Source organism: Pimephales promelas, chromosome 5, assembly GCF_988280905.1.
Source record: "Pimephales promelas chromosome 5, fPimPro1.hap1.1, whole genome shotgun sequence".
NCBI classification, from domain to species: Eukaryota; Metazoa; Chordata; class Actinopteri; order Cypriniformes; family Leuciscidae; genus Pimephales; species Pimephales promelas.
Window position 1 is genome coordinate 12824921 of NC_142773.1, and position 17997 is coordinate 12842917.

The 17997-nt window shown below is 36.7% G+C and overlaps 1 protein-coding gene across 23 annotated transcripts in view; it reads right to left on the reverse strand.

The window, feature by feature from the left end:
* The window catches only part of dlg1b (discs large MAGUK scaffold protein 1b), a 140537-nt gene that overhangs the window by 97136 nt on the left and 25404 nt on the right, over positions 1-17997 (reverse strand). For 13 of the 23 annotated variants that reach the window (XM_089130982.1, XM_039672753.2, XM_039672751.2 and 10 more), the window contains exon 4: positions 14403-14474. The exons of the other annotated variants lie outside the window; for them this stretch is intronic. In XM_089130982.1, the coding sequence (XP_088987108.1) occupies positions 14403-14474 (72 nt within the window). The remainder of the gene's footprint in view (positions 1-14402; positions 14475-17997) is intronic. 23 annotated transcript variants of the gene reach the window in all.

A 17997-nucleotide genomic window follows, 5' to 3' on the forward strand; every position in this document is an offset into this window, starting at 1 on the left:
CATTCGTAGAATTATTAACTTTACGCGAGTAGTACCTCAACACGGCACAGTGTGTATGAACACAATGTTTGAGGAGAGTGTGCAGCTGTCCGCCAGTGTGGATATTGGCATTCAGAATCACAGATTATTCTTTTTGGAAGTATGACCAACATAAGAATTTTCACCGGAAAATGTCATCTGAACTAGTTAGTAACATCCACTTTTGTTCTGGTTTTGACATTGCAGTAAATCGCACTGATTAAATCTAACAATCTCAAGTGGAAATCCACCAGTACCAATGGAATTAAAAACATTATTACAAGCTTACTGCTTTGAATCGAGCTACGGCAAGCAGAGAGTTTTGAACACTGGCTGATCATGTATTTTCTCAAATATGTATTTTGGATCATTTTTAGCCCCCAAAAAAGCTACGGACTGCAGCTTTAAATATATAGTTAAAGATAGACACAGTTTTTTTTTTAAAAAAAGATAATTATTTAAATTATATAAATATAAGTCTGCTAAAAGTTTTTGTCAACTTTGAGGAGTGTACTCCTATAAATGTTATCAAAGATAGCAGACATGGCCTAAAATCCAAACAAGTTCAAATTTGATTTCATAGTGTCTTAAAGACTCTGAACATATGACTGTGACTCGCTTCTTATTAAGTTGGACACAGCATTTGTAGAATTGCTGTATGCACCACTATTCTATTCATAGATAAAGGCAAAACCTTAGAGCAAAATCTTGTCAAAAAATGTAACAAAAAATGCAAAAAGATATCTTAGAGATCCATGGATCGAGTTCAACATTTTAAAAATAAATACTTATGAAAGGTATTACCGTAGGTATTATGGCCCGGGGATAGCGTCAAAGATACCAGTCCTGTGGCATTACAAGAGTTTATCATTTGCACAATTCTTGTCAATTTAAACATTCGAGCACAAGAGACGTGAAAAACAACTCAATTTGGTATTTGCGTTTAGTCTGAGAAGTGTGCGCACAGAAAACCTACTCTCAAACACCATGCGAATTGAGTGCTTTTTCCATGTCTTTATACACTTGAACGGTCACATATAGAAAATATTTTGGCGCGTGTCCTCATTAACCCTGTTGTGTCTTAAGTGAGCATAAAGAGATACTGTAAGTTGATACATTTTTCTGTTTGGCCGAAGACTTTTATTTTGATGGCAAGAGAACATCCATACCACATTCATACACTGGTGTGCTCTGAAAACAGCCTGAGCACACAGCGATCACATTCTCCATCTTCATTAGTTATGGTTACAAAATAAAACTACTAAAGAAAGTAAACTGTACCTGTGAAATTGTTTAAGGCGATTATCGATAAAATATATTGTACATGTCGCCCAGCCCTAATAGCTTTTATATTATTAGTGACAGAAAGGCAAACACTATAATACTTTCTCATTTATCGTATTTACCCTCAGCATTCAGCAAATATGCGTTTTTATGATTTAAACAAATATTCGAAAATCTATTAAACATTTCAATTTCACACACCTTGCAGTCTTAGTTGCATATTCTGAAGTGCACATTTGTAGCCTGGTTGAACGTTTTACAATATGCGTGACGGTCAGTCTGTGTGAATTGTAATTGACAAACTTTGAACCCTTGATTTCAAACTATGCTACATTTAATTCAGTTCCCACTGAAACATGTTCATGTATTTTTCAGTGTGTGCTATATGTAATATTAGTGTCGCATACCCACGACACTCACAGGCACTAGAAGCCTGTCAAACAGCGCCTGAATACTAAACTAAGTTATCTTTGGAGTCTTATTATGCTAATACTGTTAAATACACACAATGTTCACATAAACAGAATTGGCTATGTCTAAAGTGAAAGCAAACATTTGAGAGAATATCTGGTGTAATATGCGTCTATATTAAACGTGTCGCGTGCTGGTCTAAAAGGGACAGGAATAAATAGTACTGCCGCTTGTCCTTAAAGGGATAGTTCACAAAAAAAAAAAAAATCTGTCATTATTTACTCACTCTAATGTTGTTCCAAACCTGTATTCATTTCTTTCTTGTGCTGAACACACATTTTTAATGTGGGTAACCAAACAGTTGCTGGTCCCCATTAACTTCCAGGAGAGAACCTACAAAAAACTATAGGGGGACCAGCAACTGTTCGGTTACCCACATTATTCAAAATAACTTTTATTCTCAACAGAAGAAAGAAACTTATTTGGGTTTGAAACATCTTGAGAGAGTAAATTAAGACCATTTTCATTTTTGAGGGAACTATCCCTTTAGTGTTAATAAAACAAAACAAAACAAAAAAACACAAGGAGAAAATCACTCACTGACAATAGTAGCTTTAATAAGAATCAATAATTTATTCAGTGAAGTCTATGTAGAGTTTTAAGTTAATATTTGTTAATTTAATTACTTTCTTAATGCTACTGCTAAATACACCTACTGCATCTGAAAAAATAAAACACTATTTATTTAATTTGTGTAATGTTTATCTTGTCTTATTTTTTTAATAACAAAGAAAATAATAAAAAAGATTTTTATCTTCGCCACTGGCCTAAATGTATGCCTTTCTTTTTTCTTTTGTTACCTAAGGCTTTGTTTTTAACATAGGGACATTAGTTTGGCTGTAATGAACAGCCACTTGCAAAATATTAAAACCATCTTGAAAAAGATGAAAAAATGATTGTGATTTTCCTAAAAAAATCGTGATATGATATTTTTGCCATATCGTCCACCCCTATAACAATGACACTGAATTTAATCCATTAATCGAACTTCCATAGTGCATAGTTCTGCCTTGACATGTACTCATTTGGTTACATTCTGTTATGGAATATTTGTTTTTTATTGATTGTATATTTTGCGTGTTTTATTCACATCCATTATGCAGGTACAATGCAAGTTTATATTTTGCTTCCTAAAATATATTTACACAATGTAAAATGTAAAATAGTGCCCTGTTGAAGTTCTGCTACATTTTATTTATTGTTTTCTTTATTTTTATTTATTCTTTAAAGAGATGTACTGAATTTTGGTGAATGAGAGCACCTGTTTTATTTTAATGCACATAGTTGTACATTAGCAGGAATGTAGCACAATATTGATGTGAAAGCAGTTATAATTAGCCTATGTGACAATAACATTTGTTTTGGTTAAAATCAACAAATAATTGTGATAATTAATCGTGATCTCAATATTGATCAAAATAATTGTGATTATCATTTTGGCCCAAATCGTGCAGCCCTTCTTCTTTTAAAAACATAAAAAATCTTACCGATCCTAAACTTTTGAACTGCAGTGTACACACACACACATACGTATATGGCTTTATATAGGCCATCGATCTATAAACCAATATTGGTCGACCACTACAGTCAGACAACAGTCAGCTTTTCATCGCCTGTAGTTCTTTTACATCAGCTTGTTGTGTCACGCCCTTACCAGAACCACAGAACGCGATTTCACCCGCCCCCCAGAATTAGTATAACTATATCTTTAACGTTATTTTTATAGTTATCGTCCTTGGTGTGAACGAGCCTTTACTCCATCAGTGCTGACCAGCAGCTTCAAAGAGTATTTTTAGATGAAGAAATACTGTGTTCCTGCTTGATATTTCAGAGCCACTAAATACATAATTCAGCATAAAAGCACAGGGAGATTGAGAAAGCTTGGCATCCTCACCACCATGCATTAAAATGGCAAGAGCAACAGGGACCTGAGAGAAATCAGCTATGTGGTATAGCAATTCACGTTTAGATGACAATGGTGCCTCCTACGTTCATTTGAATCTTTGCTGAGACAGACAAGATGATGAATATTTTAAAGAAGTGATTAGCGCAGACTGTAATGCCCAGAGGAGAATGGTCCATTTCTGAACCAATGAGTCATTCATTTGCATGGATTGAGATAATGTGTAGCATGACATTTGATGCAGGCTACGCTACAACGACCCCAACACAGCCATATTACACCATATTTAAGCGGTGCACACACACACACACACACACACGCATAAATGAGCTGATTTACTTGTGTCTGTTTAATTCTTCAGGCCAGTCTATGGCTAGTTTTTTTTATTACAGAACTCATGTCCACTGCTAAGCTTAATAGGCCTGTAGACTTAATAAAAGCTGCACTGTAAACTCTGACCCTGATTGTGCATAATGTTGACAAGCTAATATCATGTGGACAGTGTGGGTGTCTATAACTTCATCAGAAAGCAAATAAAATTTTTAAGAGGAACGTTTATGGAGGAAAAACCTCTGAATCACATTACACTAAATTCTGATAAATGTATAAAGTGTAAAAAAAAAAAAACGTTTTTGTTTTTTTTCTGACCCTTCCTTCTGGTACTTGGGTGAAGTCGATGCAAAGCCCACATGGAAATCTATGTGCTCTTAACTGTAAGTCTGACATGCCCTGAGGCTGGCACCAACCAGAGGAGACATGAGAATAAGCAGTCATGCATGCAGAAAACATGCAGTCACTCCACACAACTGGAGCCCGTCCTCCGTGAAGCCTCACGGTCGCTTCAAACGAGAGGAAGAGACAGAACGAGAGAATTCCCACACAGGGACACCAACGCTGCTCTCTAGAGCAGAAATAGCCTCATCTGCAACATTTCTGACAACAGAAGATCATAGGTTATTCATCAGTTTACTTAGAAATGTAATTTGTGTAGTCTATATTTAGAGATGACAAATTTGTGAAAAAGTGTATGCTGTAGGTGAAAAAAAACTAACTAACAGAAAACAGTACAGAAAAGAAGTAAACGTATAGCGATACAGTTCAGTGCAAAATGTGATGATGATGACGCTCAGCCAAAATTCAGCTTGCACTGCAGTGCAATAAAACTTTATTTACATAGTCAAAGGTCAAGCTTACAGTCAAGACCGTTGTGCTTCATACATCGCTAGACTACAATTTTGCCAAAATTGTGCTAATTTGACCACACATTGATGATAAAAAAGAACAATTATTCTTCTCACACCATGGATGATCATACAACAGAAAATAAGTACATAGACATAGACACTGTCCCAATCACAATGACCGCCTCATACTGTCCAGTTTGACACACAAAGCAGCCTAGCACTTTCAAAAATAATAATATACTTGCTCAAATCAGTTTAAAATATGAAGAACCTTTCATTATTACAAAAAGTTCCACAAATGAACAGAAAATGTAATACTGCTTGCTATAGTATTCATATATTGTTGATAAATAGTCCAATTTGAATTAAATAGGTATCATTTCAGCCCACAGTTATGAGAGACAGTACTAGAGATCAAAGACAGGACGTCAGCCTCATGAAGGTCAAGATAAATGACAGTAAGACCCTCGAGATAAACGTCATCAAAGCAGGATGGGAAAGACTGGCATACAAAACACCAGATATTGTCAAGGCGTCCAGCTGCCATCTTTCTTTCTTCAAACAAATCAGCAAAAAAAGAACAATTCAGCATTGCGTGCTCAGTCATCTATGAACGGATATAATGGCATTAAGTACTGTAATGAACGAACTGAACTACAGCTCAGGGAGAAACTACAGGGGGAAGAAAGTGCAGAAGTTTCACGACATCACACCAGCGGTAATATAATCAGCAGATTTCAACAGCATGTCCCTTAAGCTTTTGGTATTGTTGGTACATAAGGATACTAGGAAAGAAGACATGTGATGTCTCTGATAGTGAGCCTCATGGCTCGGAGGCAGGTTGCTTCTGGATCATATGGGCTCAGTAGCTCTGCTTGGCAGAAAGGAGAGCACTGAGGCTCAAAATATGGGGATGATATAAATCATAATATCTGGATGGAATGAGCTCAACAAAAACAGCACATTGTCTTAAAAAAAATAATAAAAGATCCAGATTCATGCAGCTCTAGTGTGAGTATGACACAATGATCAGTAGAATTGACTGTGATGCAAGGGATAGCATGTAGGATCTTGCCTATGGGGCAGCAAATTGATCAGGGCAAGACCTGCATGGGTTAAATACAGCAAAATGACAGCGACACTGAATAGTTGTCAATCAATAAAGGTTTTTATATATTGTGTAAAGAAACATAAAATAAATCTTATTATTATAATTATTATTTAGTAGACAATAACAACAACAATAAAAAACAATATTAAAATACTATTAACAATATTAAAGTAATTAAATTGACTCCCTAGGACAAGATGATAATGCTGCCATAATGTTATTAGTAGTACTGCTATAGTATGTATACAGAAAAAAACCCGAACTATAATGCAGTGCATGCAATCACTCAGATGGTCGCAGTAAATCATCATTAATCTGTGCGCTTACCTTGGTAGTAACAATACAAATGCAGTCCATTCTCTCCTATCGGACAGAGACCTCGCGCCTCTCAGCATCTCATTTTGCAACTCTTCTTTAACGAGAATCACGCTGAATCCGTTCATAAATGCGGAGCTCACCGCTACTCCTCAATGAACGAGAGAAAGATAACAGCCATCCACGTGTTTGTATTTGCTCTCCATGTTAGCCATGCCGATGAAGTTCAAGAGAGAGAGAGAGATGCGCGCACGTCTCCAAGTGAACCAGAAGGAGCATCAGCGAGAGCGCGCGTGCTGCTTCATCCAGCATCTCACTAATTCAACTCTGCAGAGTGAATAACTTTACTGCGACTATAAACCAATATTTAAAAACCACTGTAGACATTAACAACTCTTAAAAAAAGAATATTCAGCCCAGATGTCCCAGACATCAATCTGTCAATCAGCATCAGATTACACCAAAAAAGTCCTCGCGACATATTTGAATCTCCACAGAGAATTGCGACCCATGAGCAAACTTCAATACATTGTAAATGACCAAACCAGCAAGCAAAAAATAAATACAAAAAGATTGGGGCTGCATGGTACATGATCTCAAAAGACCTCATTTCAGAGTGAAAAATATATCTTCAAACAAAAAAATCATATACTGTATCTCTTACAATTGTTTGATGAATGGGATTACTTAACAGACTCTTCAGGATAATCAAAACTTCAGTAATTTACCTGAACCTTATCATGCCATAACATTTTTTTCTGAAATTACACTGCAATATATTCACAACTGAATGTGCCACATCCTGAAAAGACTGACACAAGAAATTTAAAAGTGATAACTGATCCAGGAGACAGAGAAAGTGTTTGGCAGAACTCAAGCATGTTCCCAGCAGAAGCAGTCCAACCATCAGTCACCTCACACACATTTTAACACTGAGCTGACAGTGTAAAAGCAGCCTTTTATAGCAGATTGCCTTGAAATGCAGTGTAAGAATAAATATTTGATGTGCACAGTGATTAGCCCTTCCCTTCAGAGGCAGCCTCTACTAGCGCATGCTGCTGTTGCATAAAGCTTTCTGGACCAGAGAAAACAAAGAACACTGGATAACCTAGTTTCCAACAAATAGTGCTATGAAGTCGGAACTTTGGCAAAAAGAAAGCACTTCGAAACGGACAACATTTCCCCTGACTTGTGAAATGAACGTTGATTTACAAATACACATTCATCGCAAAACATTTTTAAACATCTAAGACATTAATTCAGTGTCTCAACACCATTATGAGCTGCTTTTTATACAATAAGTTAAATAAGTCCACATGCTATATTTGTTAATAGTACAATAACGAAACATACTGAACATAAGAAAAAGGATCCAACACAAAGTAGGGCACTTTGGTGATTGTAATGAGAGGGATTTGTTTGTTTGATTGTTTGTTTGTGCTTTTAACTTTTATGTTATTTTTACCACACTGACTTATTTTTTTAATCTAAACTGACATTATTTCAACACTACCTTCTAAACATTAGGGGCACTATTTTAAGGATCTAAGGGCATGGTCTAAATCACATGGTGCAAGTGCACGTAGAGCATGTCTGAATCCACTTTTTAACGGCGGGAATAATGGTTGGCGTGAGCGGCACAAGGTCTAAACGTGTTGTCTCTATTCTCTTAATGAGTAACGGGTGTGTTTTGGGCGTAACGTGCAATAAACCAATCAGAGCCTCATCTCCTATTCTCTTTAAAAGCCAGTTGCGCCATGGCGGATTAGCTATTTATATGACGGACTTTGCAAGAGGAAAAACTGAACGCTTTTCTAGCGATGAAACGGATCTGCTCATGCGCGAGGTTAAGGAGCAGACCATATACGGGACAAAGTGTAAGTACATTGTGTACCCGCCTATAAGCACACATTACTAACACGCTCTTTAAATAAAAAAAAAAGTTTTCATAATATATATTAAAAAAAACGTTACCAGCAGGGGCTGGTTTCACAAAGACTGACTATGGCTTATATATAAGATAGTCAAACATGTGTTTGCTGGAGGAATATAACAGTTACAAGAACATTTTACTTGGGAAGTTTAACGGAGAATGTAGTAAGAAGAAATGTTTCATTTGGAAAAAGATTGCTATGACAGTTAACAACCGTTAATCCGACCGTTGAGCGGAGAATTAAAGACTTACAGAAAAGACATTCATAGTAGTTTTCACTTATTTCCGACATCAGAGCCACTGAAAACACACTGGATGTATTGTATTTTGGAAGTTTAAGTGGCGCCTTTCCTTCGTAAATATGTTTGAGCGAATCATTTTCTGACTGACTGTTTTGTGAACGAGGGTCAATTGAAAGCAGGTCTTGCTTCAAAGTTAATCCTCAACTGTGGATCGTCGTCTACTGTTTGCGATCCAACGACACCTCCAGTAACAGTAAGTGTATTTTATGATTTTTGAGCAAACAGTCATTTCAGTCGATGTCAGCCAATTCAACAACAAATGTGTCTAAAGTTGTTGTCGTCGTAGGATGTCTGTGTATAATTTAAACCTTGTTTGTATAGTGTAACCACACGTTTATAAATATATATATATATATATATTTAAAGATGTTGTATTAAAAACTGCATATATGTTCTTGTTCTGTAGTTAGCCATCTTCTCATATTTGCCACACCTGTATGACAAGTAAACATGACGCAACAGGTCCCTCGCATAAATGTAATTTCGCTTGTACGTAGCAAACTTCATCACAGTATGTGTATGTAGTTTCAAAAAATTGCGCCAACGTTAGCGTTTGTGTGTGTCTGTGTGTGTGGGTTGCACATCCATAACTTCAAAGGGGACACGATTACAACTCTATCCACCTTTTTCTGCCCCCATTCTATTTCCCATGATTCATAGCGGGTTCACCTGACTAAACGGTTTTCTACTTCCTGTTGAAGTATTTGTTTACATAGAATGCTAGCACTCTAGTCCAGACCACTCATCTATATAGAATGATATATTATATAAATCAGTGGTGCAGACATTAGAAAAATATCAGTCCACACATGCGTTTTACATTCACGGACATGATCGTTCTGAAAGCGACTTTAAAACTTTCACAGAGATCTTAAAGAGAAACCACAAAGAAACCTTTCTTCAAAGGGCACCTATTATGGAAAATTCACTTTTACATCGTGTTTAAACATAAACGTGTGTTGGCAGTGTATGAGCAGAACCACCCTAGAATGATAAAAATCCACCCAGTGTTTTTTTTTCTCAATAAATCATATGCACTGTCTCAAAACAAGCTGTTCTGAGATCCAGCTCTTTGTGATGTAGAATTGAGCAAGGGGTTTGATTGACAGTGTGGTTGTGGCATATAGACCCCGCCCTCGGTGATCTGTACACCATCCTCCATTGTTTCAACGACAGCCGGTAATGTCTCTTGGAAACATAAATGTTCTGTCGTGGGTTAATCCTGTTGTTGTGGCTTAAAAATTAATTCTCAAGTGTGGATCGTCGTCTACTGTTTGCGATCCACCGTCACCTCCAGTAAGTGCATTTTATGATTTTTGAGCAAATAGTCTTTTCAGTCGATGTACCTTGTTTGTATAGTTGTATAGTGTAACCACACGTTTATATATATATATATATATATATATATATATACAGTAGGGGTGTAACGGTACACAAAAATCACGGTTCGGTACGTACCTCGGTTTTAAAGTCACAGTTCGGTACGTTTTCGATACAGCAAAAAGAAAGAAATGCCAGAGAAATTTCCTATTTGTTTAAAGAAAAAAATAATTTTAAATAAGTGTGAGTTTTCCTAGATCTTGAAACTTTCAGGTTTATAAATGGGGGTCATCTTTGAAGGATGAACAAATAATGTTTTGGTCATCACAAACTCAGAAAAAAAAGGTACAAAAGTTGTCACTGGGGCTGTACCTTTTCAAAAGGTAAACTTTTGTCCATTTCAATAATAAGTTAGCATTTCAATAATAAGCTAATAAGTACATTTAGGTGTTAATATGTACATTTTGGGTGTTAATATGTACATTTTAAGTGTCAATATGTACATTTAAGTGTTAATATGTACATTTTAGGTGCTAATATGTCCATTTCAGGAGGTAATATGTCAATTTCATGAGCTAATATGTCCATTTTAGGTGGTAATATGTACATTTGAGGTACTAATATGTACATTTTAAGTGTTAATATGTACATTTTAGGTGCTAATATGTCAATTTCATGAGCTAATATGTCCTTTTCAGGTGGTAATATGTCCATTGTAGGTGCAAATATCTTTCTTATCTATATCAAATATATTTCTCCTGCGTTTCCATGACAGCGCTGTTTGATCTAATAGAGATCTACGGTAAATAACGGAGAAATGTGAATGCTTCTCACTGACTAGATCTCGCAGCGATGCTATTACCTCAGTGGCGAATTCAAATGTTTTCTTTACCGGATCTCTTAGCGCGGTGTGTGTTAACAGTGTTGCTTGATCGAGATCGGCTCGCGCTGCACAGATGTTGCTGGTCCGAACTGATAAACGATCCGTGAAGCACATAACGAGTAGCGCAGTTTCGTTCTGCTTTCATTACGCTTGCCATTTGATGTTGCGCAACATTGTGTTGGCCGCGTCAGCACGAATTTTGCCGGCAGGAAAAATTATCCAAGCAACCGTTCGGTTTGTATGCGTACCGAACCGGAAGCCTCGAACCGAAACGGTTCAATACGAATACATGTACCGTTACACCCCTAATATACACAGTATATATATATTTAAAGATATTGTATTAAAAACTGCATATATGTTCTTGTTCTGTAAGTTAGCTATCTTGGACCAGTACGTCTCGGTATAGTTATTTGATACATTTATGTACTTATAGAGTTGTAATCGTGTATTTTTGCAAGTATGGATGTGCAACACACACACACACACACAGATACACACGTACAAGCGAAATTACATTTATGCGAGGGACCTGTGGCGTCATGTTTACTTGTCATACAGGTGCTTCTGTGGCAAATGTGAGAAGATGGCTTAAAGAACAACAACATATATGCAGTTTTTAATACAATATCTTTAAATATATATTTATAAACGTGTGGTTACACACTATACAAACAATGTTTAAATTATATACTAGGGATGCACCGAATATTCGGCCGCCGAAAATTTTCGGCCGAAAATGGCCCAAAAGTGCATTTTCGGTTTTCGGCCGAAAGACTTTTATCACCGAAACAATACGGCCGAAATTTTGTGATGACGCAAACAGAAACCGCGACCTGCACGTGCTTGTCTGAAGCAACATGTCTGCGGTGCGGACGTATTTCAGTGTATCTGAACCCGCGAGGAGACGGAAGCCTTGTTTATCCACCTATAAACAACGCGCGCCGCCATGACGACGATTCCGGTTGTGAGCGGGTCAAGAGCGGTGCGCGCACTGTCTGTGGAGACTCGCGCTGCGGAGGCAGGCGAAAGTAAACAAGGCAGAGCGAGTCTCCACAGACAGCGCGCGCACCGCTCCAAACGGTCGAGGCGTTTATACTTGACGCGCTCTCCGTTTTCCTATTCCTTGAAACGACAGGGGACGACTCAAGTAACTGTCATCTAACCATCAGGAATCGGTGAGAAGAAAACACATGACAATGCTTATTTTTTAGTAGGCTATTCCACCACCAATACAAAAATAATCATGTAAAACCCAGTAAACCCTGAGATTATTACTTGTGACATTACAAAAAATATATGGGATTGGGAACTATGTATATGTATGTATAGAACTAAATTAATGCTCTCTTAAATATTTAAATGCATTTACTAAACATGTTTCATTAAGTTTCATGTACATTTGCATTAAACATGGACAATTGTTCATTTAAAAAGGCTTTTTATGTTATTGTATGCCAAATTTTTAAAATGTAACTAATTTAGACATGCAAACTGGCTGCTAGTGTGATGAGAAGTTTGCGCTCGGCTTTGTTTTTGAGAGAACGTTTCATTTTAAAACCTTTCTGCAGGCCAGTAGATTATTATTTAGTGTATGGGGTCAAGTTTAACATTTTAGTTTGAATTTTATTTTATACTGTGCATTGTGCTAAATAAATATTTGCATAATTTGTAATTGATTTATTCTTTGAAAATATTAATATGCAATGCCTTGATTTTAGTAAAGTTTGTACACAGTCATAGCCATAAATACAATGATACTAATAATTCTTTCGGTGTTTCGGTTTTCGGTTTTCGGCCTTGGTTTCCTCTTTTTCGGTTTTCGGTTTCGGCCAAGAATTTTCATTTCGGTGCATCCCTATTATATACACAGACATCCTACGACAACAACTTTAGACACATTTGTTGTTGAATTGGCTGACAGACTGAAATGACTATTTGCTCAAAAATCATAAAATACACTTACTGTTACTGGAGGTGACGGTGGATCGCAAACAGTAGATGACGATCCACACTTGTGAAAGATTAGCACTGAAAAGGCATGCAGAGGGTTATTTTTGTGGCTTACCTTTTAGCATATGCATTTGTAGGCGTTTCCCTTTGTGATGCACAATTTATAGGAAAGCATTATTTAAAATGAATGATAATGCAAGGTGATTTACTAAGGTTAGTGCTAGTCAATTTACTGGAATTTGTGCCATTATTTAATGCCCAAAAAAAGCATGTCTTAACCCAGATGCTATTTTATGCTGCTGTTGGTAGATTGAGACATTATGGAAATGATCCAGCTGTGTCTGGGTTCTTTAACTTGTGCATCGTCAGAAGATCACTTCCGATTTCTCTCAACATGGGGACACTAGAGCTGTCAGTCAATAAATGGGAAAACAAAGTAATTTGCATTACTTGTTTGAAAAAGTAACAGATATTTTGTTTTAATTGTAAAAGCAATGTGTTATTTCACCAGTTTCTTGAAAAAACTAAGCTGATTCGTAACTTGCGTACTTGTCATGCGTTTCACCTCAAGACTGCCTTGTTATAAAGTAATGACACAACCCTCTTAGCCTCTCAGAATATAAATACATTACAGTCTAAAAAAGTTCTTCCATTATTGACCCTTTTGTAAGCAAAGTCTGTGTAATGAGTCGATAGTGAAATTTTGCTAGATAATAGGCATCCGGTACAATCATAAGGCAATACGAAAAGTAAACAACATAAAATACACATTTTGCTGGTACATATAAAAAAACATTAATCATTTAGTCCTTGAATAAGAGATTTAAATACATTTTTAAACGTTAAACACCAAATTGACATTTTCACAAGCTTGAACAGACTTTTTTTCATGAAATTATTATATTAAACAGCACAATTTAACAATCATATAATTAAAAATCCAAATCCAACAAATCATTAATAAAGATTCAGAAACAAACGTCACATTTTGAACGTTATGAATTTAATGCTGCCAACACATTTTTAATAAAGTTTCAGCCTTGTGAAAATGCAACCCATAGCACGGCCACCAAAACCTGGTATCCCACCGATAATGCTATGACCTATGACCCATGAGGCGAGCCTAAGGCCCCGTCCACACTACTGCGTTTTCGTTTAAAAACGAAGAATTAAAACGAAATCGATCTCCGTCCACACTAGCGTTTTACCTGCGTATTAGAATTTATCTCCGTCCACACTAAAACGACTGAAAACGTGGATCACGTGACCATTCACCAACACTGGGCATGCGCGCGCCGGTGTAAACAGTGGTTGGCGAATCAGGGAAAGATACGTCATGACTGATGACACCCAATCATAGAGCCGAGCGTGAGCCTCTGCGTCATCGTTTGTAAACTCCTCCGTTTTGTCTCGTCCACACTAAAACGCCCTCCGGAGATTCAAAACGCAAAACGCAGCTGCAGCGTTTCTAAACTTCTCCGTTTTAGGTCTTCGTTTTTCCCGTTTTAGTGTGGACGGGAGGTGCAAACGTAGCAAAAGGTCTCCGTTTTTAAACGAAAACGCAGTAGTGTGGACGGGGCCTAAATGAATGAGGGCGCAATGACCCATGAGTCCCTCTATTCTCGGAGCAAACCCCGTCGACGAGGGTAGGAGGAAATGAACGGCCCAGACATGCGGCCATGGGGGATGCCCAACCCACCAGACCCGTGCCGGTGTGATACTCACTTGGTCCAGCTCACTGTGGGAGGATTTCGCTTTAGCGAGCACAAGAAGGATTTCATTTAGGAGGGGAGAGTCCTGAGAGGGGCCATTTTATTAACACAGAAAGAAACAAGAGGGAAAAGAGAAAGGACATTGAAATACACAGCAGAGGTGCGAGTTAGATAAGTTTATTTAAAATGACCTACATTCCACTAGTATGAAGTTTAAAAGCTTGAGGCTAAGCAACAATTAATATTTTGTTTGTATAAAACAAAATATTAGAAAGCCCAGTAAGTTAGAGTTCAATGAGAAGAATTATTCTGAATAAGTGATTGTTGTGTTTATGGTATAACAGATGCAAAGTAACATTTTCAGGCTTTGGAAGTTCAAGCCTCAGATTTACAGGTTTTCTAAGTGATATTTGCAGTAGCTGAACAAGTTTAGAGAATCTGATCAGCTTACTGACTAACTCACTTATATAAATGTAAACCATTTCGTCTTAAGAGGTCAGTCTGTGAAAGTTTTTACTGAGATATTAGTCAAACAGTTGAGTTCCTTTTTCCCAACTAAGCTAATGACTGGATCCAATAATCTGTTATTTTAAATATACTCAAAGTGAGTGTTCATGTTGTACACGTCTACACACTGCAGGCAGGTGGTGGTGTTGTGACAGACTGACTGATCCAAACATACAAACTACATCAACACTGTTTACACAATGTATATATGAAAAGACACTGAGAATGTGGTCTGACAAGTCACTAACAGACATCACTACTGTTATTACAAGTGGTCAATTCATCTAATTTTGTACAACTCTGAGAAGCTGGGCACAAAGCATGTTTATTTCTGTATGATCTTTTTAGCTTGTTCACAATTGTCAGATGTTATAGTTGAGCAAAACTTGTTTGGTAACCTTTAGTAAAACAAACTGAATTCACACTTACAAGACCTAACAAGAATATTGCGCTTTAGATCATGGGAGGCACTTCCGGTTTGGGGATGTTCCAATCAAAAAGACTGATGTTTGTGCCACAAATAATCCTTATCCGACAGTTTGACTGAATGAGCTGTAAATGTCCTTCGTGTTCTATAGACCATTTTGCAAGATGTAAACAACACTGGTCGAGAAACACTTCCTGTTTCAGTTTGTAACTGTTTTCTTTATTTCACATGTAAAGAAAACATCTTAAAGATGTTTGTTTAACTTTCTGATTCAGTTTTATATGTTCTGATGGTTGTATTTTATCCCAGCTTTTATGTAGTGTTAGAAAACTGGATCAGGAAGTGCTTCTGGACCAGTGTTGTTTACATCTTGCAAAATGGTCTATATAATGTGTCATGACGGTAACAAGAATATATATGGCATGAGTTCTTTTCAGTCGCTGAATTGATTTGTTTCCTTTGTATTCCACTGTAACATTATGAAAACACAACATATTCTGCGCATTTGTTACTGCTCCTGATTTAATTTATGATATATCCCATGACTAATTCACTGCAATGCATCAAAATTGTCTGCCCAAATCCTCACGTCTCTTTACAGGTTTGTTTAAATACAATATCTATTAATAATAATAATAATTCATTACATTTATATAGCGCTTTTTTTTCTGGAAACTCAAAGCGCTTCACATAGAGGGGGGGATCTCCTCAACCACCACCAATGTGCAGCATCCACCTGGATGATGCGACGGCAGCCATATTGCGCCAGAACGCTCACCACACACCAGCTTACTGGTGGAGAGGAGATAGTGATGAAGCCAATTGGTGTATATGGGGATGATTAGGAGGCCATGATGGACAGAGGCCACTGGGCAAATTTGGCCAGGATGCCGGGGTTACACCCCTACTCTTTCAAAAGACATCCTGGGATTTTTTATGACCACAGAGAGTCAGGACCTCGGTTTAACGTCTCATCCGAAGGACGGTGCTCTTTTGACAGCATAGTGTCCCCATCACTTTACTGGGGTGTTAGGACCCACACAGACCACAGGGTGAGCACCCCCTGCTGGCGTCACTAACACCTCTTCCAGCAGCAACCTGGTTTTCTCAGAAGGTCTCCCATCCAGGTACTAACCAGGCTCAGCCCTGCTTAGCTTTAGTGGGCAACCAGTCTTGGGCTACAGGGTGATATGGCTGCTGGCTATTGTCCATCAAAATGCCGAAAATCACTTAAATAAATATTATTACGCAAAATCACTTAAATAAATATTATTACGCAATGTTCCAGTTAATTCACATTTTTTATTTGACTTTTAACATAATGCTGTGGAAATATAATCAATCTTTTGGGGTTATTCATTGTTTTTGCTAGTAATTTGTTAGTGCTCTTACACTTTTAAATGTCATTTTAATATCCGATGGCATCCGAATATCCGATGATCCGAGGGTGGTCATCTCGTTATACCCAGTTTTTGTAAATGCTTATTATATTTTTATTATTACTTCCTTAGAGATGCAAGTAAACTAAAAGTGTTTCTTCAACTATGCACAATAATGGACATTCTTTCATTACAGTGTTTAATAGCATTATATTGTAGAATGACACTTGAAACTGGGAATGAACTTTGGAAACTTTGGAATAAAGTTTCTGAATTCTTTGTCATAAAGCTATGTTTCATGGCTAGCATGTTATGTTTCCTAAAAACACAACATCATTATGTAAGAATAAACATTTTATACACTTTCCATGTTCACACTATTAGACATAATTTGACAAAATTGCAGTTTGATTATAAATTATAGAAAATAAAAATGGTTCTTAGTTGATATTTAACATGCTTTTCACTATTAAATTAAAGATAATTATTGGTGTGTAATGAAGCTTACAAAACCATGTATAATATGTTTGCGATTTTCTTTTTTTGCATGAAGTACTAGTACTAGTTAGTGGTCGACCGATATGGGTTTTTTGATGGCTGATGCCAATATCTGAGATATAGATATATGAGAGAGATATAGATATGAGATATAAATTAGATATTTAATAAACTTATGTTTAAAAAATCTTTAAAATAAACATGCTTAGGCCCTATACTTTAGATGGCAACTTCTTGAATCTGCAATTTTTCACAAATACAGTCATTGTTTAAAAACATATGAATATGTGAATAAAAAGGAAGTAAACACTGTGACAGGGCACTCAGTAATCTGGTCATTTCATGCACACTGATAATCATACATTTAAAAAAAAAAACTTTTTGAATTTAACTTTTGACAAGGTAACACTAATTTTACATACAGCACACAGTGAAAACGACATTAATATGACACAGTGGGCAACTGGATATAGCACAGCATATTTTGAAATAAAGGATTTAAAATGTTTCGATCGCATATCCTGTGAAGCTGATCTTCTGTTTGCATTCACTCACTAAATGTTTATTAGATATTCAGAGATTTGTTTAAATGATGTATATGCGCATTTGCTGAATGTTGACGGTAAATGAGAAAAAGTATTTTAGGCTGATTGTTTGCCTTTTCTGTTACAAATAATATAAAAGCAAACGCATTACTTTTTCACATACCCTTTACTTTATTTGATTACCAGTTCTGAAGCCCCCAGTTCTGTCATAAAGTATTAAATATGCAGTTTTGGGCAAGTTACTTTTACAAA